Here is a 23,996-nt window from a genome sequence, read left to right as displayed (position 1 = left end):
TTATATGGAGTTGAAGTTTCTAGTTTTTAGGATCGAGAGATTGGCATCGACTCGGGCAATCTGCATAATCTCCACTTCCTCAACTTGGCTGAGTCACCAATGTTTTTTCTCATCACAGAGCTGGGGGAATTAGGGCCCCCTCCTTTTTACAAACAGTCTTTAGCCAACCCAGACAGGCCAGAAGCCTCTTTATACTACCGGGCAGTTATTCAACCACTCATAGACCAGTGGAATTCGAACTTGCAATGTCTCATCATATGGTGACTTGCACAAACTGCTCCTACCAGATGGTCAGAGCCCCCGTTGGTCCACCAATATCTACATGGAGTCTTATGACTTCGATGACTTGATTCGGCTACTTCTACCTGGTCTGTTAAGACTCAACCAAGTTCTTTTACCTCATATTTTTTACAAAGAGAGGTGAATCTTTTTATATAAGGATCAGAAGAAAATGAGTCTGGATCTTGGGAGATCCAAAATGTTTGATTGATTGGTCCAACATTATAAAAAAAAAGGATTTGTCCAAGTCACTTCATTTCTTCTTGGTTCCAGATACTTGTCAAGGAAAATCCCATTGGACCAAATTGACAGGTGAGCACGGTTTCTATCTATTATCTAAAAATAATCAAGTTATCACCCTTGACATGGATGAAACTCTTTTGGCTTGGTAATATGTAAGTTCTTGGGTACTCAGTTGTGACTCTATTGGCTCAGCAAGTCTTACTGATTCGGACTCTCTATGTCAAGTAGGGGTGTCAACATTCGGGCTCCGCTTGTCTGGTAGGAGCAGCTAGTGCACGTTACCTTCTGTTGGGGACGTTGCAGGTTCAAAACCCAATGGTATAGTTGTGTAACTGGTAGGGGTCTGCCTAACCCTATCTTGCCTTTCAAAAATAAAAAGTAAGGGTGTCAACAGGTCTTTTGGTTCAGACTCAGGTGGAACCAGACCCATACCTGTTTTGAGATACTGGTACCAGCTCCGGACCTGAGTCCATTTGGACCCACCATAAGAGGAACCATACCCGGATCCTATAATTTTTACAAGAACCAGATCTGGACCATACCTGGTAAAATAATATTTTTTATCTTTTTTACATAGAAAAAATGCAGATCTTAGTTGGAACTCGGGTGGGGCTTGAGTCGGGTATGAAATTTCACAAACCATACCTGGCTCCATACATTAATCGGACCCTTTAAGTCTGCCTCGGATTTTAATCAGACCTTATTTATCACCAAATCCCGACCCTATAGGGTTTGATTCGGGTGGGGTCTGGGTCAAACCCGACCCATTGACACCCCTAATGTCAAGAGTCCACAAGTATGGAACTCATTATCTACATGATAGAGCAGGACATAACTGAGCTTATGACAGTTCCATGTCTCAATGAGTCCCGGAGATTAGAGTAGTTCCATGTGTTTATCCTCATAATGACACTTCAAGGTATCAAGGTGGAAACAAATCATGGCCGTTCATATCACAGTTTTAGACTGTTCTGTTAATCTAGAGCATAGGATCACTTGGTAACAGCGTGACCTAGCTCCATCAACTGGGGAATTGGCACTAAAGGGCCTTAGGCACATGGGCACCTTTCACACACACACACACACACAAACAGAGAGAGAGAGAGAGAGAGAGAGAGAGAGAGAGAGAGAGAGAGAGAGAAGTGGAAATGTTTGGGGATTTATTTTATCTCAGGGCTAAACAAATCTACCCACATAAATCATGAAGCAGAGAGCATAGGATCACTTGGTAGCAGCGTGACCTAGCTCCATCAACTGGGGAATTGGCACTAAAGGGCCTTAGGCACATGGGCACCTTTCACACACACACACACAAACAGAGAGAGAGAGAGAGAGAGAGAGAGAGAGAGAGAGAGAGAAGCGGAAATGTTTGGGGATTTATTTTATCTCAGGGCTAAACAAATCTACCCACATAAATCATGAAGCAACCAGCAAGAATGAATGAACAAAGCGAACTTACATGGTTTGGACAATAAAAATAGCTAAAGTACAGGAATACCCCGTGTTCTGAATGTCAGACCAACAAAGCCTCCTTGAATCCTTGGGTGATGATAATGCTCTTGGCTTTTAACAAACCAATGTACGCTAGTTAAAGACCTTTCCCTGTGACTGACTTAGATCCAAGGGGAACATTAAGCCTAACATTCCATACCATGGGATATTTTGATTTACTTAGGGAAATGATAACATCAGGACCTTTTGTTGCTTTATCCCATGAAAATTACATGAAACAACCATTGTGGCAGTGACCAAGCAGGTGAGAATAAATGAGATAGGATAACCATAATGTTAATCTCAAAAAGGCTACCACCAACCGTGTCTTGGATCATTTTTTTATTAGTTAAGATCTGCTGAGGTCCTAGTGTTATAATTTCCCTTCTTGATAATCTCAGGCATCCGATGGGGCAATCCAGTGCCGGCCATTGACAAAGCTCTTGGCGAGGAAAGGATGTGCAGTATCATAATCGAGTTCGCGGGCCCATGAGACTCCGCGGACTGCCGCAGCGCCTGGACCAAAGCATCTGTATACACCAAAGAACACAGTCCTGCAAAAACATAGTTAAGGAGACCAGTCAATATCATCTCTTTTAGTATCAAAGACATGGATATTGCTTGCCTTTGAAAAACCAACTTACATGTTGAAAAAACATGATTCACTATATGTTTTCTACTAAAGTTAGATCTAAAAAAATTAAAATGTCAAAAAAAGTGTTTGCAACTACATTACACAAGCCATTATAGCATACTTATGTCCATCGTAAAATGTGTTGACTCAAAAAAGTTAGAGACTTGCCCACAAGGGCTCCGCTCATCCAGTAAGGGCTACTCGTGAATGTCACTCAAGTTGATAGGATGTCACAAGTTCAAAACCCATGAGTGGCGTCCCTTAGGCAAAGTCGAAACTGGGTGTACTCCCCTGTAGGCAGTGAGGACCTCAAGGGTTAAACCAATAAGAGGCCAGCAAATGAAGGGTTGGTGATTGTGGGAGTTTCTCTTGGATTATAAAAAAAAAGGTTAGAAATTTTCATTTTGTCATTTAGCTCATTCTTTTGCAAGGTAATGTAATGTGTGATGGCCCTGTGGGCCTGCCCCTTTCTGGGGTCTGAGCAGCAGAAAATAATGCATTTCACAATCAAGACACCTATCACATCAGATTACCAATTTGGCTAAACACAAGGACTATCTTGTCCTAACGTTGTTGGCATAAGGTGTTGCCCCCATTCACACTCCCATTCAACTGAGGACAAGTACTCCCATACCTTTGAAAAAGTATGCTTGGGAGTGGGACAAATCTGCAAGACACTGAAAAACAATGGGTCCCTTGGAAAGAAATGCTAGGACAAAGTATTGTTTCTGTTCCTAAATATTAGCATATATTATGCTGAAAAGTAGGATAAACTGAGAAATTACATCACGTGGAAAGTGGAAGCACATAATCCCAATTTATCTCACTGTTTTGGATAACGGGGTATGGCCCAAACACCACACCTCCCCTAGAGAAGATAAACAAACATGATTGGACCAGCTTTTGGTGCACATGACAGACAACTATCCAAACAAAAATTTTATGGGACATGCAAGTCTAAGTAGGCAAGGCTTATGGTTCCCTTAGCCTTTAAAATGACAAAAGTACCCTTGAATTTTTCTGGACAAGCTTGACCTGTTCTAAGCTTTATATTACAATCCTACCACTCCTTGTTGAAGACTCTAAAATGACAAAAATGCCCTCAGTAAAATATAAAGGGTTGCATGCTTGACTTACTTATCCTTGCTGCTTTGGTGATCCCAATCATCCCAGCCCTCTGCTGCAACCACATCGTCAAAATAGGTATACGCAAACACTATCCTTGAATACTGCCCCATGGCGCGCCCAACGTACACCGGACCCGAACCTGTGACCCGGCAATGCACGAAAGAGAACCCGGTCTTCTCGTTCGGAGCACGCCGGTCTTGTGCGGCTATCGATCCGAACTTGGTTGCAATGGAGTGCAGCTCACAGTCCTAAAATGAACACAGAAAACACGCAATAATTGGCTTGCATGCATGCGCTAGCTATGCAAACAATATCATGAAATTATTATTTTATATAGATATTTTAAAGGCTGATATACTCCAAAAACTCATTACTTTCGAAATATTACCCATTTTGACAATATCATGTTTTATCACGATATTAAAGAGATGGAAACATTTTTATTGCATTATTATATATTTTTTAGTTTTTTATGTCATTATTTTTTCAAGAAAAACTAAAATTTTGCTGACATTGATGAGACGAGTACCGTAGCATGCACCCATGCATGCAATCAAGTAAACGCACTTAAAAGGCAATTAATGAAAAGATAGGGTTAATCCTGTCATTAAAAAATGTCAGAAGCCGCTGTCGTCTATTCCGTGGTTCAGGCCCATTATGACGTGCCTCTCACGTGAGTTGGGAAGCCCGATTCACGAGAAATTGCAAAACACCATTTTACAAAATGACAAAAACCTAACATTGAGATCAGGTGATCAAGTTCAGTAGCATGCACCTGATCCTCCCTCACGACCTTATTGTGAAACCATTGATAGAGATCACGTGAAGAATCACCACCACCACCACCACCACCATTGATGAAAGATACTATGTAACTAAACTAACCAGTCTTTTTCTAAAAAGGACGCGAACTTTTTTTGTATTTTCAAATCTTTTGGGGGACTGTACGGATGTATTCAGCCTTCGTGGGGGGGTAAAGGAGTGCTCTCCGATATGACCAAGAATACCCCTAACTTTTTCGAAAAAATGGCATCAAAATTTTCACCCCCAAGTTTTTTTTTATTCTTAATTAATAAATCAACCAAAGATCTCATTTTTCAAACAAAAGCCAGCACAGCACTTTAGAGATGACAGTGGATCAGGAGAAAACAAGGCCCCGACCCACCTCACCCGGTTTGGAATGGGGATGGAGGTTAAAATCAAAACTCGTGCTAGAATGGACTTACGCTTTCTCCCGCCCCCATCCCCTTTCTGATCCCCACCTTGCCCCACCCCGCCCCGCTCCACCCATCCTCATCCTCCATCTTTCTTTAAGGATGGCAGTGGACCAAGGAGAAACGGGCCTGTCTCGCTTCACACCATTTGAATTGGGGATGGAGGCGAGGATGGAGGTTAAAATCAAAACCCGTGCGAGGATGAAGGCAGGGATGGAGGGCAAGATTTCAAGACAGGACCAGGGTGGAGACATTGCTTCCCGCCCCGGTCCACTGCAATCCCTACGGCACTTTTAGTTAGGTGAATGACCTCATCCTACCAGTTATGCAACTATGCTATTGGGATTCGAACTTGCAATGTCCCGACACATGATGACGGAAACTAACGGATCCTGCTTGACAAGCAAAGCCTTGGGTCCTGCCCCACCTCACTCCATTTAGATCGGGGATGGAGAACATGAAACTAGGATAAAGGCAAAGATGAAGGTTAAAATCAAAACTGGTGCGGGGATGGACTTATGCTTTCCCCCGCCCCATCCCCCCTTCCGATCTCCACCTTGCCTTGCCCTACCCCATCCCCGATCCTTCTTTAGGGATGACAGTAGATCGAGGAGAAACCGGGCCCCGGCCCATTTGGACCGAGGATAAAAGACATAAAACGGGAATGGAGGCAAGAATGAAGGTTAAAATCAAAACCCATGCAAGGTTGGAGGGCAAGATTTTGAGACAGGGAGGAGGTGGAGACCTTGTCCCTTGCCCCCGCCCTATACAGCTATACTATTGGGATTCTAACTTGCAACGTCCCAATACATGGTGACGTGCACTAACTGCTCCTACCAAACAAGCTGAGCCCCGTTGGTTCTTTTAAACATATATGAAGTTGAATGAGAATTTACTTGAACAGAAAAAGGAAAAGCTGTTATTTTCTTTAAGTTGACAAAAGTTTGAATGTCTTTGAAAATTTGTGCCAATTATGGTGGGTATATTAATTAAGAATAAACAAATAAAACAAAAAACATCCTATCCACTCAATAGTGTCTGCAGTTTCTACCATGCAGCAAGGGACACACCCCCGTAAGTATCGAACTCGAGACATCAGGCAAGGGACACACCCTACAAGCTTCGAACTCTTAGCCTAGCTTGCGAACCCTCTTGACTGTTCACTTATTAGACATGTATTATCATGAATAACCGAAATACCACTTACGTCATCGGGTCGGGCTAGTATGATCAATACCTTGTACATGGATCTTCCATTCCCAAATATGAAGTCGATCGAGCCCTCGATGTAGCACTCCTTGAAGTAGTGCCGCCCGGCATCATCGCAGAGCGTATCCTGGGCGCCGAAGAACCCGCAGCCGGATAAGTACGCCTTGTCACCAGAGATCCTAAATGCGGCAGCCTGCCACCCCTCCATACCCGGCATGGGTGCTGGTGCAGTGTTCTACAAACCGATGGTAAAACAGTAAAACCGTGTAAGCTCGACAGAATTAATTAAATCACCCTTTAATCTCTTCAATTATTAAAAAAATCACTCCAATCACTCACAACTTGCAAAGATTAAGGGGAAAAAGGAATGAACCATGCTCCAGCCTATCAAAATGACCAAACTGCCTTTAACCTAACTTTTGAGACTTTTTTTTTGAAAGGCAAGCTGGGTTTAGGCAGAACCCTACCAGTTATACAACGATACTATTGGGATTCGAACTTGCAACGTCTCAACACAAGGTGACGTGGAGCAGCTGCTCCTAATAGACAACCGGAGCTCCGGTTGGTTTAATCAAAACTTGAGACTTGGTTAAATGAGAAAACATATTTTTTTTTATCAACGTTTCTTAAAGCACCGGTTATATATATAGTTTTTTTTTACTCGAAAAAAACAGCTTCAGGAACAGAGACCTAGCCGTACTGGCTCAGCCTGCTGTATTTAGGGTCGCTTTTCTGTCAGCATAAAACTCCCAAGGCATACCCCTCGACCACAGAAAGTCCCTTATGCAGAGGTGACGCCCATGAGATTTGAACCTAGACTGCTCATCAAACGGCCTAGGCTCCATCCCACCAGGCCAGGTCTACCGGTTATATAGTTCTACATAAGTCCTTTTCCAAACATAAAGCTCATATAGGATGTGGACCAGTAGTCCATCTTGAGAGAGCGGGAGGATTTCTAGGACAAAAATCAAGGGCCAGCAAGCATGAGATGCAAAACTGCATGTATTTTTTATGATGAAGGAAAAGCTCAATGAGAACCGGGTAACTTAATGGGTTGGCCTTCCTGGTGAGGTAAAACTCCCGTTTGAGGACACGACCACCCAGACTTACGTGCCCCAGGAACATCCAAATCCAGGACTCACGGACTGGCGAAGTTGCAACGACCAAGATAGGATGGGATATAAATATCCAGATATATTAACTTCGAGACTTAGAATTCCAACTCTTTCCCGTACAGAGCCACTACTACAAGGATCCACGTGAGATCTAGCTTTGCCAATTAGTTCGTTCAATTGAGCTATCTTGTCTCCATCACCCAGATAGATACCACCGTATACTGAGTTGATAGAGAGAGAGAGTGTGTGTTTTTTTTTTATTGTTTTATCACATGGGCCTCGAGTTGAGAGAGAGAACCTTGAAGCTGATGTTCCTGGCAGAGAAGTGGTCGGCGAGCACTATGACGGAGGCAGAGTTGTAGGTATGAATGCGTCGGCCGGAGGGTCCGCGGTCGCCGGCCCGGTCATGCCACTCAATCACCGTCACATCCTTCCCTTCCCCCTGGAACGTTATGTACGGCTTCGTCGCCGGCACCACCACCTTCTCGCTGCCACACCCTCAGCCAATACATGCAGCATTTGCAATCAGGGACAAATAGGTCGTTTTGGAAAATCTCAAGGAAAAAAAGCGTCCTTTTCATGACCTACCAAACCTTGCTACCAAAGAGAAAAGGGAAGAAGAGAAAACCTACACGTAGTAACAAGCTGATATTTGAACGAGAACATCCTGGTTGTTGTTCTCCTTCACGGAGTCCACTGCAGACTGGACGGTCAGGAAATCTCCATAGCCATTGCAATCGACGGTGATGAAGCGGTGATCCACCGGCCTACGCCATCCTTCCTTCTCCTTTAGGGTTGTGAGGAGGCTTGAATTGAACCCTCCAACCCCAACGGCTATCTCTATCTGTAATAACAACATGGTCACCATTAGAAGGCTCGCCAGAGTTACAGCCATGCTTCCAGAGAGAGAGAGAGAGAGAGAGAGAGAGAGAGATCGGGGAGTGATTGTTATTGTTTAATGGTGGAGTGTGGGGAATGGGAGGAGAACCAATGACATTCTTTGAAGGATTTAAGAAGAACACGAGGTCTCCCTTAATATACATACTACACACGCAGAGTGAGAGAGGCGGGGACGGAATCCAAGGAATTCCATTTGTTTTTTTGGGGGGTAAAATATTTATTTTTTATTGAGGGCATGGGAGGGGGTCTCTGTCTAACGGTCAGTTAGTAAGAATTAAAAAAAACAGGATGGTCCCCTTATTGCCCTGACCGGATTCACAATTGACAGACGCATCCTTCTCACCACCTGATTTAATTATAAAAGAGAGCACCATTTTCTTGCAAATTATGGGGCCCACTGTGGAGCAGTCAAACCATGCATGGGGCTCGACCCACTTGCAGTTAGGCTCAAGATGACTCCATGGGTTGGCTAAGGTTTGTGCTTATTATGTTGGCTCATTGATTTAGTAAAGACCAGGACCAAGTTGATCAGTTGGCTTAACACTGAGTCTAGGTTCAATTTTTTTTTTTAATTACAGGGGATGAGAGACCTTCAACACTAGAAAGGCTTGCCGAGCTACGATCGCCACACTCAACGGTGGAAAACCCTAAGGCCGCACCCTCGCCCAACAGGGAGCCTGCTACTTTGGACCCATAGCAAGGGACACATACTCCATGCATGCATCGAACTCTTGATGTCCTTTCAGCTTGAAAGTCTTAAGCCGACCCACCTAACCAGGTGTGCAGAGTCCTTGTAGGTGTGTCCAAATTCAAGTTCACTATAACTGCAAAGATTTTACATTGGGTTGAGTTGGGTTATTTGAGACAACACTCGGGCTCATAAGACCTTGCTTAAGTCAAATAAAGTATTGACCGGTTTCTCAAAGGCTCACTGTGTCTATGGCTTTAGGGAGGTCGGGTTGACCTACACCCAGGTTGGTCAATATCCTCAAATTTTATTCTGCCTCCTTTTTTTTTTAAGGTTGATATCCCTAATGGGGTACTATTTGCAATGAAAAAATGTAATATTTTTAATTTTTTAAGACTTTTTTTTACATTTTACTTTTCAGATATGATCACATAATAAATTTGGTAGAAAACTGTCAATTAGATCATGTTTTTCTCTTGTTTTTTAAGAGAGTTGAAAAATCAACCACTTATAAATTAGGTGTCTCAGGGGGTTGGGTTTGGTTCGGACCCAGGTGAAACCAGACTTGGCCCCGATTTTCAGGTATGGTAGCGGGTTCGGAACTGAGTCTAATCGAACTCACTATAAGAGAAACCATATATACCCTGACCCAGTAAGAACTACATGAACCAGACCCAGGCCATACCTGGTAAAATATTATTTTTTTATCATTTTTACATTGAAAAATTGTGGGTCTTAATCGAAACTCGGGTCGGGCCCGGGTCTGGTATAAAATTTCACAAACCATACCCAGATCCATGTATTAATCAGACCTTTGAGTCCCAACTCAGGTCTTAATTGGGTCTTCTTATTTATCACCAACCTGAACCTTATATGGTTTGATACGGGTTGGGCCTGGGTAAACCCAACCCGTTGACACCCCCTATTTATAATGTATCAAATTTTCAAACCTCAAAAAAACATATTGTTATGTCAAAAAATTATGATTTAGAATAGGTTTTTATTATTTTGATCATGATCAACACATCCATGTGGTCAGATTTGGTCAAAACAACCTCTTTCTATGAATTCCACCTAAAGGGTTCCTTTTACCCATGAGGGTGGCAAATGATATCCCATATACAATAGGGCAATGAGGATGATAAAATGGTAAGAAACATGTTGTAGGTGGCCTAGTCCCCGAAATAGAGTGGTCCTCAAGTTTCTGACATTGTAATTCCAGAAACCCTTGGGATCTAATCCTTGTGCAGGGTGAATGAAATCTTCATCTAGAGCCCGCTCTAAGCTGACTGCTGAATCAATAGTCTCTTTTTTTCCTTTTTCTTTCTTTGTTTTTTATTAGCAAGATGGAGTAAAGTATAAAATTGCTTTTTGTCTAAATTTTAATCGCTATTAGTATTATTTGACTGATTCAGTTTGGAGTTATACATTATTAGTATAAGACAAGATTCCAAACTAAATCAATCAAATGGTAGCAATTGCAATACTGTACCTACCTAAAAGAACCTTACAATTTTAAGATAAATAATACAACTAAACAGCAAAAGACCCCTCCCCTCCACCTATAAGAGCTTAAACAAATTTGGCAAACCAGAGTCCCGTCAAAGGATTTGGCTAACCCAAGCATGTCACAACCTGGCATTCCACCAATATAATGACAAACAACAGGTATTGGAATCTACTAATCTAGCTGTCACATTCAACAGTAGATGATGATAATCATTATTATTATTATCATCAGCATTATCACAAACCGCACATTAGCTGGCCTCTGGTTGGTAAAATCCTTGAGGTCCCCCTGCTCAGTACACACAGCTTGGACCTTGCTGCAAGGGTCACCACCTATGGGTTTTGAAATTGTGACGCCCCATCAACTAGGTGACATTCACAGGCGGCAGCAACTTGATCATTATTATTGTTTTTGCTGTTACATTATGCCCTAAAATTAATGTAAGTCCAACAAGAGGACATTTCAGGAATTTGAAGAACAGAAGAGGTCTCTTTGTACAGCTACTAAGGCAACTTTTGTCAAGAGGAATTTACCTTGATGGTTGACATATGAAGAGAATTGGAGAATGGGGATAGGCTTGGTGGTGCTCATCTCACACTTGGGATTCCAACGGTCATATATATGAGGAGCAGCAACTAGCTAGCTAGCTAGCAACCAAGCAGCTTTGGTGTTAGATGTGAGAGCATGGCGTTTAGTGTATTGTATTTGAGAGGTTGGAATTTTGAAATACCGTTTTCCGACCGTTGCAAGGCCCAAAAGTTATAGGCAGCTGGTTCCCTTCTTTTATAGTGTGTGTGAAGCCCTATAGATGGGAAAAGCCAAGGCACTAGAGAGTAAACCAAATTCCAAAAGTTTTTTTCACCATTTTAGGTCAGGCCCTCAGTGGTGGTGGCTTTTGGGCAGTTTGACATTTTGAGCGTTGGAAGGTTTATGGGCCAAGAGATGCTATTGGATGGACCACAAACCTAAAATACAAAGATATAAACAAGGAAAAGAACAAAACTATAGAATGGAAAGACGGGGACAATCTGTTTTGTAAGTTTTCACTTTTCAACGGCTAAGTAAATGTGATTCGCTGCAAACATGGCGTAATTTAATGGGAGTTGATAGAAATCATTGTGTGAATTGCTAAAAGTTGAAAGTTTGGGGATTGTATGGTTAAGAAAAATAGTCTATAGGTATGTCATTTCATTCAAGCACTAATAATTGAATTAGGTTCTCTTCTTGTTTTTTTTTAAAGGCAAGCTGGGGTTAGGCAGACCCCTATCAGTTATACAACTATACCAATTGGTTTTGAACCTGCAACGTTTCACACAAGGGGACCTGCACTAGCTACTCCTACCAGACAAGTGGAGCCCGTTAGTAATTGAATTAGGTTCTCTGCTATTGAAAAAGTTCAACATATTATGTTGGCACTGTTGAATATGATGTGATAGCTACTAACCTAGTTAGGGTGCAAGTGTGGGCCAGCCCGCACGACGGGCCTACTGTTGCATGCTTATTCCGTTTTATGCATATAGGCTCTTGGGAATGAAAACCTATTAAACCAACCCACTAAGACACATTTTATGAGATTTTCAGTGTTTTTTGAAATTCTGATCTTACAGATACAAGCATGATTGATTTACTAGAAATTAACACTTGGATCATGCATTTTGGATAGAAAAAAATGGTATTTGGAGCCTCGGAAATTTATGAAAATTGTAGGCCGATGATTTTTTAAACCTTATAAAAACCTATCCATGCTCCAAGAACTGATTTCTATAAAAACAAGTGCATAGACCAAATCTGTAAGGTCATATTTTTGAAAAAAGCAACAGAAATCCTATAAAATGTTTCTTAGTGGGTAGGTTTAATAGGTTTTCATTCCCCATAGACGCTTTATCATATGCAAGTTTACTTTCTAGTCACCTCAGTTTGTAAATATTTAAGATAATGCTTACCTCTTCAAGAAATTTCTGATGGCCACATGAATTAACTTGAAATTCTGCAGAGTTCAGCTCCATGCCATATGGTAGAGAAGGTTCAGAGTTCATCAACAGTAAACACCATTTCTTTAGTGTGGTTGCTTGCAGTATACTTCATTGTGAATAAGTCCTTTGAAAAGAACATTGTGAAATTACATTTTTGCCAAAGACTTGTCTGGATCAACTCACTACATATATATTGGCAACTTTTTGTTCTCTTGCAGTGTGTTTGGATGCATGGCGTTCAAAAGAGTCATGCTCACAAGCGAGTGGAACCGAATCGGTGTCCTTGCTTATGTTTGCGGATAATGCCCTATTTTTTATCCCTGCTCATATTGATTGGTTAAGGAGCTTTAAAGCTACTCTAGCTCAGTTAGTTTGAAAGGTATGCAGGTACTAAGATTAACACCTTCAAATCCATTATGATTTAGCATGTTAGCCATAAGACTCTCCCTGTTTGTCATCCGTAAAATAGAGCATCTTCCATGTAATTTTTTGTGGGACAGGTGGTAGGGCTTCAACGTAGACTGCATCTTATTAAGTGGGGAAAGATTTTCAGGCTGAAGAACAAGGGCGGTGTCGACGAGTGAGAGATGTTAGTGAAGCCAATTTGCCCTGTTCGGCTCTTTGGACACGTTTGGGAGCAAGAAAAACTCTCTTAGGAAAAGAAAATTTTGCTTATTAGAAGTTTTGATATGATAATTTTTTTAAAATGAAAAAATTTCACTTGTTTGGATAGCAAGAGAAAAATAAAATAGAAAATCTTTAAAAAATGAAAGAGAAGAGGGGTGGGGGTAGAGTTTTTTTGACACAGTTTTCAAGAAGGTGGGTGATGATGGGTGGTGGTGGTGGTGAGATGGATGGTGGTAATGGTGGTGGTGAAAAATCATCATGGGGTGGTGAAGCTTCTTCAGCACCATTTTCAAGATGTGGGTAATGGTGAGTGGTGATAGATGGTGGGGAGGGTGGTTACGAGTGATGGTGGGTGGTAGCGGTGAGATGAATGATGATGATGGATAGTAGAAAATCATTGTGGGGAAGGTGGTTTTTAGAGAGGTGGGTGATGGTGGTGAGATGAATGGTTGTGGTGATAGTGAGATAGATGGTGGTGGGGAGTGGACCTCACCATTTTCTCCTAGTAGGAATCGTTCATTCATGTGGAGAAATGTTTCCTATCAAAAAATATACTTTTTAGAAAAACTCTTTCAAAAACAAAATTATCTTGTTGGAAAGGATCAGAAAAACCATGCATATTTTTTATTTTGTATTACTTTTTCTACATCTTTCTCACTTCCAAACGCACCCTTAGAGTTGTCAATGACTATTCTATGTTAGTGTCTTGCTTGAGACAAAAATATCTTTATAAAAAGAGCTTTTGGAGTTGTCATGGTGGTACGAGGGTTCATGGATTTGGAAGGGCAATCTTTGGGGATGAAAAAGTATTGAACAAAATGTTAGTTGGAAGATTGAAAAATAATTCAATTTTGAATTTAAATTTAAAATTCATATTCAAATATGATTCCAAATATGAGATTTGAATTCAAATTTGAACAAAAACTTAAATATTCAAATTCAACTTTAATGTCACCTAAAGTTAAACGTTTAAATTGAATTAGAATTTTAAATTTAAATTTAAAGCTACAATTGAATTAGAAATTTTAATTCAAAATCAAATTAAAAACTCAAACATGAAGTTGAATTAAACATATAAATTCAAACTTGATTTCAAAGTAATATTTAAAGTTAAAATCAATGATTGGTTTTTAATTAGAATTTGAATTCAAAGTTATATTTCAGTTTTAAATTTCAATTCAAAATCAAATCCAAACTTTATCAAATTTCAATTCAGTCTCAAAGTTAAATTAACTTTGAATTTAAACTCAAAATTCATATTCAAATACGATGTCAAATACAAGATTTGAATTCAAGGTTGAACTGAAACTCAAATATTTAAAGCCAAATTTGATGTTACTTAGAGTTAAACTTTTAAATCTAATTAAAATTTCAAATTCAAGATCAAAGCTATAATTGAATTAAAAATACTGATTCAAAACCAAATTAAAAACTCAAACATAAAGTTGAATTAAACATGCAAATTCAAACTTCATTTCAAAGTAATATTTACAGTTAAAATTAATGTTTTGTTTTTAATTAACATTTGAATTCAAAGTTGGATTTCAGTTTTGAATTTCAGTTCAGAATCAAATCCAAACTTCAATTCAATCTTAAAGTTAATTCAACTTTGAATTTAAACTCAAAATTCATATTTAAATATGATTCCAAAAACAAGATTTGAATTCAAGTTTGAACTCAAACATAAATATTCAAAATCAACTTCAATGTTATGTAAAGTTAATTTTTAAATCAAATTTTGAATTTCAAATTCAATTTCAAAGCTATAATTGAATTACAAATTATAATTCGAAACCAAACTAAAAACTCAAACATGAAGTTGAATTAAACATGTAAATTTAAACTTGATTTCAAAGTGATATTTAAAGTTAAAATCAATGATTGATTTTTAATTAGCATTTGAATTCAAAGTTGAATTTCATTTATGAATTTGAGTTCATAATCAAATCCAAACTTTCTCCAACTTTAATTCATTCTCGAAATTAATTCAACTTTAAATTTAAACTCATAATTCATATTCAAATATAATTCTAAAGTCAATATTCAAATTCAAGTTTGAACTCAAACTTAAATAATCAAATTTAGCTTTGATGTTACATAAACTTAAACTTTTAAATCAAATTAGAATTTCAAATTCAAGTTCAAAGCTACAATTGAATTAGAAATTTTGATTCAAAACCAAATTAACAACTCAAACATGAAGTTAAATTGAACATGCAAATTCAAACTTGATTTCAAAGTATTATTTAAAGTTAAAATCAATGATTGGTTTTTAATTTGAATTTGAATTCAATGTTGGATTTTGGTTTTGAATTTAAGATTAAAATCAAATCCAAACTCCAATTCAATCTTGAAGTTAATTCAACTTTGAATTTAAACTCAAAAATTATATTCAAATATGATTTCAAAGACGAGATTCGAATTCAAGTTTGAACTCAAACTTAAATATTCAAATTAAGCTTTGATGTCACATAAAGTTAGACATTTAAATCAAATTAGAATTTCAAATTTAGGTTCTCTAATGCATTTATGAAAGAAGTCTTGCATGCTAAACTTGTGAGAAATTGCATTGTAATTTTTTCTTCATTAGCGAAGAGAAAACACTGCTATGGTTTGGATGTCCCATTACAAAGCGAGAGGTGTTACTTGATTGTGGACTAGAGTTGCAGACTAGTAGTATAGAACTCCATGAGTACTTCACTTTTGTCCACCAAAAATAGTTTCTCATTTGGTTTGATCCTTGTGATAAATGAAGCATGCCCTGAGTATTGAGCTTTTAACGTCCTTCAACTTGAAATCTTTAAGCCCAACCCACCTAGCCTGATATGTGAAGCCCTTGTGAAGTATACTGCAACCTGACATGATTGTGAAGTCATGAGTCTTGCCAACACCGTTGTAAGAAAAATATAAAAAAAAACCCACCTAAGATGAGCATTTGTTTCATGCCTTTTAGTATGAAAGAGACTCTCTTTCATAGAAAACATGTTAATGAGAAATATATAGTGAAACCCATATGGTAAATGTAAGACAATAAATTTTCTATCAAAATGGGTTCATGCCTCCTCTCATAGAGAAACACTTTCAAAGGAAAGAGACTTCCTTTCGGTGGCAGCTTAACAAACGCCCCCTATGAGTAGGGGTGGGCAACAGGTCAGGCCGATGGGCCAAGCCAACCGGACCTGCCATGGGCCGGGTTTGGGCCAAGGATTTAGGCTTGAGCCCGTTAGGTACCGGGTCGGAAACCCAGCATGTTATATATTTTGGTTGGGCATGGGCTGGCCCGCGAGCTGCTAGCTCAGATAGATGGGTTGAAGTTATTTATCATTTTTTAATAATATAAAAATAAAAAAAGAATTATTGCATAGTAACTTGATAACTATTATTATTTACCTAATTAGTTAGGTTAATTTTATGAGAAGTTGGAAACTTGTTAATTATTACTATTTACAAATGGATTTGAGTCGAGCCGAGTTGGACCTAACCCGCTTCACATTGGCCCGTTGGGCCAATATGCCATCCCATGGGCTGCTTTTTAAACCCGTGCCCGTTAAGAACTGAGCCAAAACCCGACCTGTTAGTAAACGGGCTGGGCCATCTTTGGGCTGGGCCACACTTAAAGCCCGGTGGGCCGAGCTTGGGCCCTGCCCGATACCCACCGCTACCTATGAGTAAGGCACAAGTTAAAGCCTTAGAAAGATTAACAAGATGAGATTTGCTTCGTCAATTTCCATAACCAATCCCAAACTTCAAGATCTGCCAAGTGAAAGGTGGCAACCAGGAGTAGAGGAGTAGGAAGTCTCCTCTGCTCACCGAGAAATACACTCTTTTAACCATAGGTCGGATCTAGACCTGAAGGGGTAGCATATTTGGAACGGGCTTCGACTGTTAGTCCGGTAGTCGGGGTTCAATTCCCGCAGATACTATTTTCCTTGCGTAAGCCGAAGCCGGTGGCTCCCTGGGGCCAAGGGGCGTGCCCGGGTTTACACCTCTGGGGTGGTTTTCTCCTGTATGAAAAAAAAAACTTAGCTCGGACCTTGCAGCAAAGAACACCTCCTCGAGTTTCGAACTCTCGTTATGTATCGTCAACTTGGTAACATTCACCAATCTCCCACACCAGATAAGTAGAGCTCTAATGGGCCGCCCCTGAAGACTGAAGAAGTGTCCACCAGAAAACATTTAGGGACATTCGACACCACTTTCTCCCTCTCTCTCTAACGATATCTCTGCGCGGAAGAAATCCGACGGTATATACGTTTGATGATCATCTTCCGCCACACTATGTGGAGGGATAACGAAGGAAAGGGGCCTCTAAGATGCACCAAAAAAGCCAATGAAGAAGGAGAAAGGAAGGCCGATCTGTAGGTGAATGGGAGCGACGAGGTATCGGGGAAGCGAAGGAGAGATATGGTTCCATGGTATTTGGTCGCCGCTATCCTCACCCTTCTCACCAGCGCTCAGGTCACTCTCACCCACCTAACCCATCAAAACTTTACCCCTGTTTGTCTGTTTCCCCTTTTCCTTGCATTCACAATTGCTTCGGGGTTTTTTCTTTCTTCCTTCCTTTTTGATTCATTAGTTCAAGACAAGCATGTACGCCTATGTTTCTGTTTCCCGATATTTTGGACTTTTTTTCTTCTTGAATTCTCGCTTCCCCTGCACTTCTTTACTATGATCTGTGCTGATATTGATCCTTATTGATGACTTAGCAATGTTGATGTTCGATATTTCGATTCTGCGTTTTGTTTTCGTGATCACGTGGTTTCTGTGACTGTATGGGATCGTAGATTCATCTTTTTTCTGGGGTTTTTGGGTACACCCAATTATATAGAAGGCCGGCTTGGGAAGTGCCGTCTTGTGACCCACATCGCAATATCCCGACTTATCCCACATTTCTGGATAAGTGGGTGCATCATAGTACCGTCCTGCTTATCCTACATTTCTGGACAAACGGTTGCATCATAACATCCTCCAACTTATCCCACGTTTCTGGATAAATGGATGCCTCATAGCACTCTTCCATATATGTAATGGAAATTAGAAAATCAGGCGTTTTGGTTGAAGGACGGGCTCCGTACATTTTGAATCCTCCCCCTCCCCACTTCTGGATGAGTGGGTGCATCATAACGCTCTCCAACTTAAACCCCATTTCTGGATAAGTGGGTGCATCATTGCACTATCCAGCTTATCCCACTTTTCTGGACAAGTGGGTGACAGTATCCTATACATGTGATAGGTTTTAGATGATCGAGTGTTTTGGTCGAAAAGTAGACTTGTTTGGTTTTGGACCTTTTTCCTGGTGGGAAGACAGGCATGCGCCTATGGTGGTTTTGATATATGAACCGAACAGTTCCAGCATATCTACCGAGAATTATCTGGACCACATGAAAAATAAAATGGGTCTACTGCAGCGCTTCTAAAATCTCTGAAAATTGAAAACCAATAAGGCTTTGTTTGGGAGCAGGTGTTGGAGGGGGATGAGATGAGAGTGGAGAAGAAAATGAGAGATGATCCCGGAGTTTTCAACTACATCCTTGGGAGGATGTAGTTGAAAATGGCTCATCTCTACTCCCCTTTTCCACTCTCAACACCATTCTCATCTCCCAATACAGGGTTCCCAAACATCTGTCGGGGTAGGTGGTATTAATTATACCCTCTCATTAAATTCTATCTCCTCTCCTATCTCTGGCTCCCAAACAGAGCCTAAATTCATGCAGCAAATTTTCATATTGCAGAGGATGCTAACTTCTATCCAAGCGCCTATTCCCATATTTGTTGTCATTAGTAACAAAAAGCTCCAGGAGAATAGCTGTATCGCTTGTCACATAGCTTTATCCATGAAACATAGACATTAAGGTAAAAAGAAAACTTTGCAGAAAGATTCAAGAGATAACCGCTCATGGATCATATCTTTCACAATGTGAGCTTCTGTGTTTAAATATCAACTGAAAAAGTCTACTATAAGCAATCACAATGAGCAACTAAAGATCGTTTCTTCACATATTCAACTTGCAGTACAATTTTCTGAAAGGCCTTGTGTATGAGAAATAATACTGGCAAAGTGCAGCAGAAGATAAGGTTTATGATGGAAATCTGCACTAATTGGCAGAGTGAATAGCAGTAACGTATGGGAAGTTGGCTGACACATGCTGCATAACATGGATAACCCTTTTTTTATTTCCATAATATATTCCTCATATGTACATTGAAGATCATAGCTTCACATAAGCAACTTGCAGTACAATTTTCTGAAAGGCCTCGTGTATGAGAAATGATACTGGCACAGCACAGCAGAAGATAAGGTTTATGATGGAAATCCACTAATTGGCAGAGTGAATAGCAGTAATGTACAGGAAGTTGGCTGACACATGCTGCAGAGCATGGATAACGAATTTTTTATTTCCATAATATATTCCTCATATGTGGATTCTTGTGTCATCTGTATCGTGTTTCTTAAACTCGTGCTGTTGGAAACATTAGCAGGCAATGCTATTGTAAAGTTCAAACCAAGATGAAGGTAACTTGTAGGATTGGCTGATAATTATCAATACAAAATGTATACTCAATACTGTATAGGTTGTATGTACCATGACAGGACATTATTACAATATTCAAGATTGAGTGCCTTTTAGAAAAAAACAGAAACAAATCGAAGAATGGATCGTCGTATATTAATTGCTTTTTACTAAGACAATGGGAACAAGCAGACTATTTTCGAACATTGAATTTCACTCAAGCATTAAAACATGTGATCGTCTCCTTTCAGCAAATGATCTTTGGAACATTGAATTCAACCTGAAGATTTTCTGGTTCCCTATCTTTGTTTTCTCTCTTGGCATGTCTCTTTGGTGAGTTTCTGGAGATTGATTCTCACAGAGCTTTTCTTTTCCCTCGCTCTAAGATAGGTTGTTGAGGAAAGAAATGGAGATAATGAATTTGTCTACTTCTGAATGCTGCAGTTGCTTTTCTAACTGTTCCTGTGAATACTACCATTGTTGTTATAGCCATTAAGTTGCTCTTTACTAGAGAAACCCTCCTTTTGTTGGTGTCTCTTTTGTTATTGCTATTGATACGAAACTGGAAATGAAATTATATTGACTATCCTAATTTATCCAAACTCCTTGGATGCTGAAGGTTCTAGTTTTCAAGTTTAGCCTTATTCACCAACTTTCTGTAATGGCATTAACCTGGAAGACAGCTGTGAAATGTTTTTACCTGTGCATGTTTATCAGTATTGTTGGAATACCTTTCTGATTCTGGTTATTTGTGGTGACATGGTTATTTAGCACACTTTGCATTGTTTGGCAGGGAATTTTGACAACACTTTCCCAAAGTAATGGCAGGTATAAATATGACTACGCAACTGTTCCATTTCTTGCTGAAGTTTTTAAGGTAGATTATGGAATTCTTCTATATGTATGTGCTTAACATTTAGATCAGCATCATAAGCTGTTTCTTTACAGGTTGCTTGACTACCCTTTGATACTGAAACTGGCTGCAACAAAGGGTTAGGGCAATAGGAAATAAAGATGAGATAAATGTAGAAGAGGAGTAAGGAAGAGACGGAGTGAAAGAGAGAACCATTGGGTCCATCGACCCTCTCCTTTTTATTAAAGATGTGCAGTAAGTACAAAATTGGAGAAAGACAAAAATACCCCCATAGTATTGGTATAACTAAACTCACATTAAGAAAGTAAAAAAAGCATGGTCAATTTCTTTGGACTACTATGCCTTCCTCAACACTCCCCCTCAAGTTGGGGTTGAATACATCTAACGTCCTCAACTTGCTCGACATTTCTCTATATCTTTTTTACTTAACGCCTTAGTGAGAATATCTTCCAGTTGCTCAATAGTATTCTTGTAGAGTGCTTTAAATGTTCCATCTTCAATCTTTTCTTTAATAAAGTGACAATCTACTCCAATATGTTGTTCTTTTATGATACACTGAATTCATAGCTATCTGAATTGCAGATTTGTTGTCACAATACAATGCCATGGGAAGAGGAACGAAAATGCCCATATCTGTTATCACTGATCTGATTCACATTCCTTCACATATGCCTAGGGCCATGACTCTATATTCTGATTCTGCACTAGATCGAGACATAACATCCTATTTTTTGCTCTTCAATGAGACAAGATTACCTCCCACAAAGGCACAATACCCAGTAGTGGATCTTCTGTCCTCAAGGGATCCAGCCCAATCAGCATTTGTATAGATGTTTACTTCACAATGTTCGTGATTAGCATAGAGAATTCCTTTTCCAGGGCTCCCCTTTAAGTACCTTAACACTCTACTGACTCTTCATGTGAAGTTGACTAGGAACGTGCATATACCTACTTAATATTCCAACATCATAAGCAATATCAGGTCTAGTCATAGTAAGATAGATCAACTTACCCACCAACCTCTGATAGTGGCCAATGTCTTCATAGGTTTCTTGATCACTTTTGCACAACTTTTGATTCTCTTCCATTAGAGTATCAATAGGCTTACATCCCAACATACCTGTTTCCTTTAAAAGATCTAGCACACATTTTCTTTGACATAAAATAATTCCTTTGGAAGACCTCAACATTTCGAGTCCCAAGAAATATCTTAATGCTCCCAAGTCCTTGATGTCAAATTGCCACTTCAAATAATGTCTTTTGGAGATTCCTTCATCATCACTTGAAACAACTATGTCATCAACGTAGACAATGAGGATATGTACCCGATCACCTCTCTTAATGAATAGAGTATGGTCAAATGCACTTCTTTGATAACCAAACTTTATGATGGCCTTGCTGAACTTATCAAACCAAGCACGAGGTGATTGTTTCAGTCCATAAATAGTCTTTTTTAGTTTGCATACTGTGTTGGCCTTTAGGTTAGAAATAAAACCCGGTGGAGGAGCCATGTAAACTTCTTCTTGCAACTCACCATGCAGGAAGGCATTCTTCATATCTAGTTGGTGAAGTGACCATGATCTATGCGCTGCTAATGTCGGGATTACCTGTATGAAATTCAACTTTGTAATTGAAGCAAAGGTTTCGTGATAATCTATGCCATATGTTTGGGTATACCTTTTCGCAACCAACCGAGCCTTATATCTCTCTATAGTCTCATATGCTTTGAATTTTAAGGTATAGACCCATTTGCATCCTACCACCTTCTTTCTTTTGGGGAGAGTCACACAATCCTATGCTTGATTTTTTTGGAGAGCTTCCATTTCACAGACCATAGCCTCTTTCCACTGTGGAACTTCCATAGCCTCTTCCATGTTTCTTGGATGAGAACTGTATCACACGTGGCTATAAAGGTCCTGTAAGATTAAAAAACATAATGGTAGGAAACAAAGTTGCACAGAGGATATTGAACACAATGTCTTTTTCCTTTATGCAAGGCTATAAGTAAATCAAGCTCATTAGCAGAGGGATTGGATGCACATGGTCTTTCTTCCTGTCTATCAACTTGGACTTCTGAATTAGGGTTTTCCTCTGTCATAGGCAATGAAGGCAAAATAACATTCCTGTCACTTCTAACATAGGTTCTGGTGATCTCAGGTCTAGGGGCATCATGACTACTAGCAGGGAGCTCAAGAGGAACTCTTGGCAGACATGGAACTTCAATGCCTATATTTTCCCAATCTAAAGACTCCCCTTCTTCTTCTTGGACATAGTAAGGTACCTTTTCGAAAAAGGTTACATCCATGGATATGAATCTTTTCTTAGCAATGGGTTCATGACATTTGTAACCTTTTTGAGAGGATGAATATCCTACAAAGATACACTTCCTAGCTCTAGGGTCAAGCTTATCTCTATATACACTAGGAAGATGTACGTAGCAGACACACCCAAACACTAGGAGTTACATGGAAAATTAGTTCTTGAGATTTCAAGATATTGACTGGAGATTTTCCTTTTAGAATGTCTGTACAGATGCAGTTTGTTTAAATAGGAAGCAGTGAGAACTCCCTCAAACCAATACCTCTTGTGGACATTCATTTCTAACATTAATGCTCTAGTGACTTCTAACATATGTCTGTTTTTTCTCTCAGTAAACCCATTTTGTTGAAGTGTTGGAACAAGTAGTTTGAGGTTCTATACCATACTCTTGAAGATAATTCCGTAGTTGTGAGATATACTCTCATTAGACATGGCTGCAGCAAATATATGAAACTCAAGAGAGAAGGCTTCATAACTAACAAAATGATCAAGTGGATGCCTAAATCTTGTAGGTCTTCTTGGTTGTATAGAGGGATCAACTACATCATTTTGATCACCATGATTATTAGACTCTGCTGAATGTTCTGTCCATTATTCCCTGTTGCAGCAGCCTTGTCATGCTTACTATACACTTGAGTAAATCTGGGAAAAGAAGTGAACTAATCAGGCAGCGTAGCTGGGTGCATATCTGGTTGTTTCTCAACATTTTGTCTTTCTTTAGCATCACCAATATGATTAGTGAATGAACTGATATTGTGCTGCACAGCAGTAACAACTGCTGAATCATTGTGAACATCACTATGAGTTGAAGGCCAAAAGCTGGACAACATATCTGGCTGAACAGAATCCTTCTTATTTCCACAACCACCTGGTTTGCTTTCATTAAAAACAATGTCACATGATATTAAGAGTTTCTGAGAACTATGATTAAAACATCTATACCGCTTGTGTTCGTCATCATATTTGATGAATTGACACACTTCTGCCCTAGGCAAAAATTTATCCTAAAGGGTCTTATGCACATGAACATAGCATAGACACCCAAAGATCCTAATACAAGAATAATCGGGAAGAGCTCTAGCAGTAAGGGCCCTAAAACAAGCCAGAATAAGGACAATGGGTGGCTGATAAGTCGGGACATATCTCCGATAGCAATCCGAACTAGCGTGGCTACATTTCCCACACATCTGACAAACAATATTACCAGGTCTAGGCCCCTGTGGTGTGGGGAGAACTGCTCCACGAGTATGTTGTCTACCTCTGCCTCTCCCAGGATTGGA

At 39.7% G+C, this 23,996-nt stretch overlaps 1 protein-coding gene and 1 pseudogene across 2 annotated transcripts in view; one reads left to right on the top strand and one right to left on the bottom strand.

Annotated features, from left to right (window-relative positions):
* Positions 1-2,410: 2,410 nt before the first annotated feature.
* LOC149821683 (putative pectinesterase 68) lies at positions 2,411-8,208 on the bottom strand. Its single transcript, XM_089981400.1, has 5 exons — positions 7,946-8,208; positions 7,612-7,801; positions 6,227-6,433; positions 3,785-4,023; positions 2,411-2,567 (listed from the first exon to the last, which is right to left on the bottom strand). Exons 1-5 carry the CDS (start codon positions 8,206-8,208, stop codon positions 2,411-2,413), a joined length of 1,056 nt encoding a protein of 351 aa, XP_089837526.1.
* A 9,012-nt stretch (positions 8,209-17,220) lies between these two features.
* The window catches only part of LOC149821682 (CMP-sialic acid transporter 1-like), a 31,741-nt pseudogene continuing 24,965 nt past the window's right edge, over positions 17,221-23,996 (top strand). The window contains exons 1-2 of the transcript XR_016426053.1: positions 17,221-17,469; positions 20,317-20,400. The product of XR_016426053.1 is annotated as a CMP-sialic acid transporter 1-like (transcript). The remainder of the gene's footprint in view (positions 17,470-20,316; positions 20,401-23,996) is intronic.

The sequence above is a fragment of the Nuphar pumila genome, chromosome 11, assembly GCF_984573655.1.
Source record: "Nuphar pumila chromosome 11, dmNupPumi1.hap1.1, whole genome shotgun sequence".
Lineage (NCBI taxonomy): Eukaryota > Viridiplantae > Streptophyta > Magnoliopsida > Nymphaeales > Nymphaeaceae > Nuphar > Nuphar pumila.
This window is presented reverse-complemented; position numbering and strand designations above follow the sequence as displayed.

Excerpts from the sequence above, each read along its gene's own strand:
- LOC149821683 (XM_089981400.1), bottom strand. The coding sequence starts at position 8,208 with ATGGCTGTAACTCTGGCGAGCCTTCTAATGGTGACCATGTTGTTATTA. Across the intron at positions 6,434-7,611 it reads CCAGGAACATCAGCTTCAAG|AACACTGCACCAGCACCCAT; the intron begins GTTCTCTCTCTC and ends ATCGGTTTGTAG. Across the intron at positions 4,024-6,226 it reads ATGGAAGATCCATGTACAAG|GACTGTGAGCTGCACTCCAT; the intron begins GTATTGATCATA and ends TGTTCATTTTAG.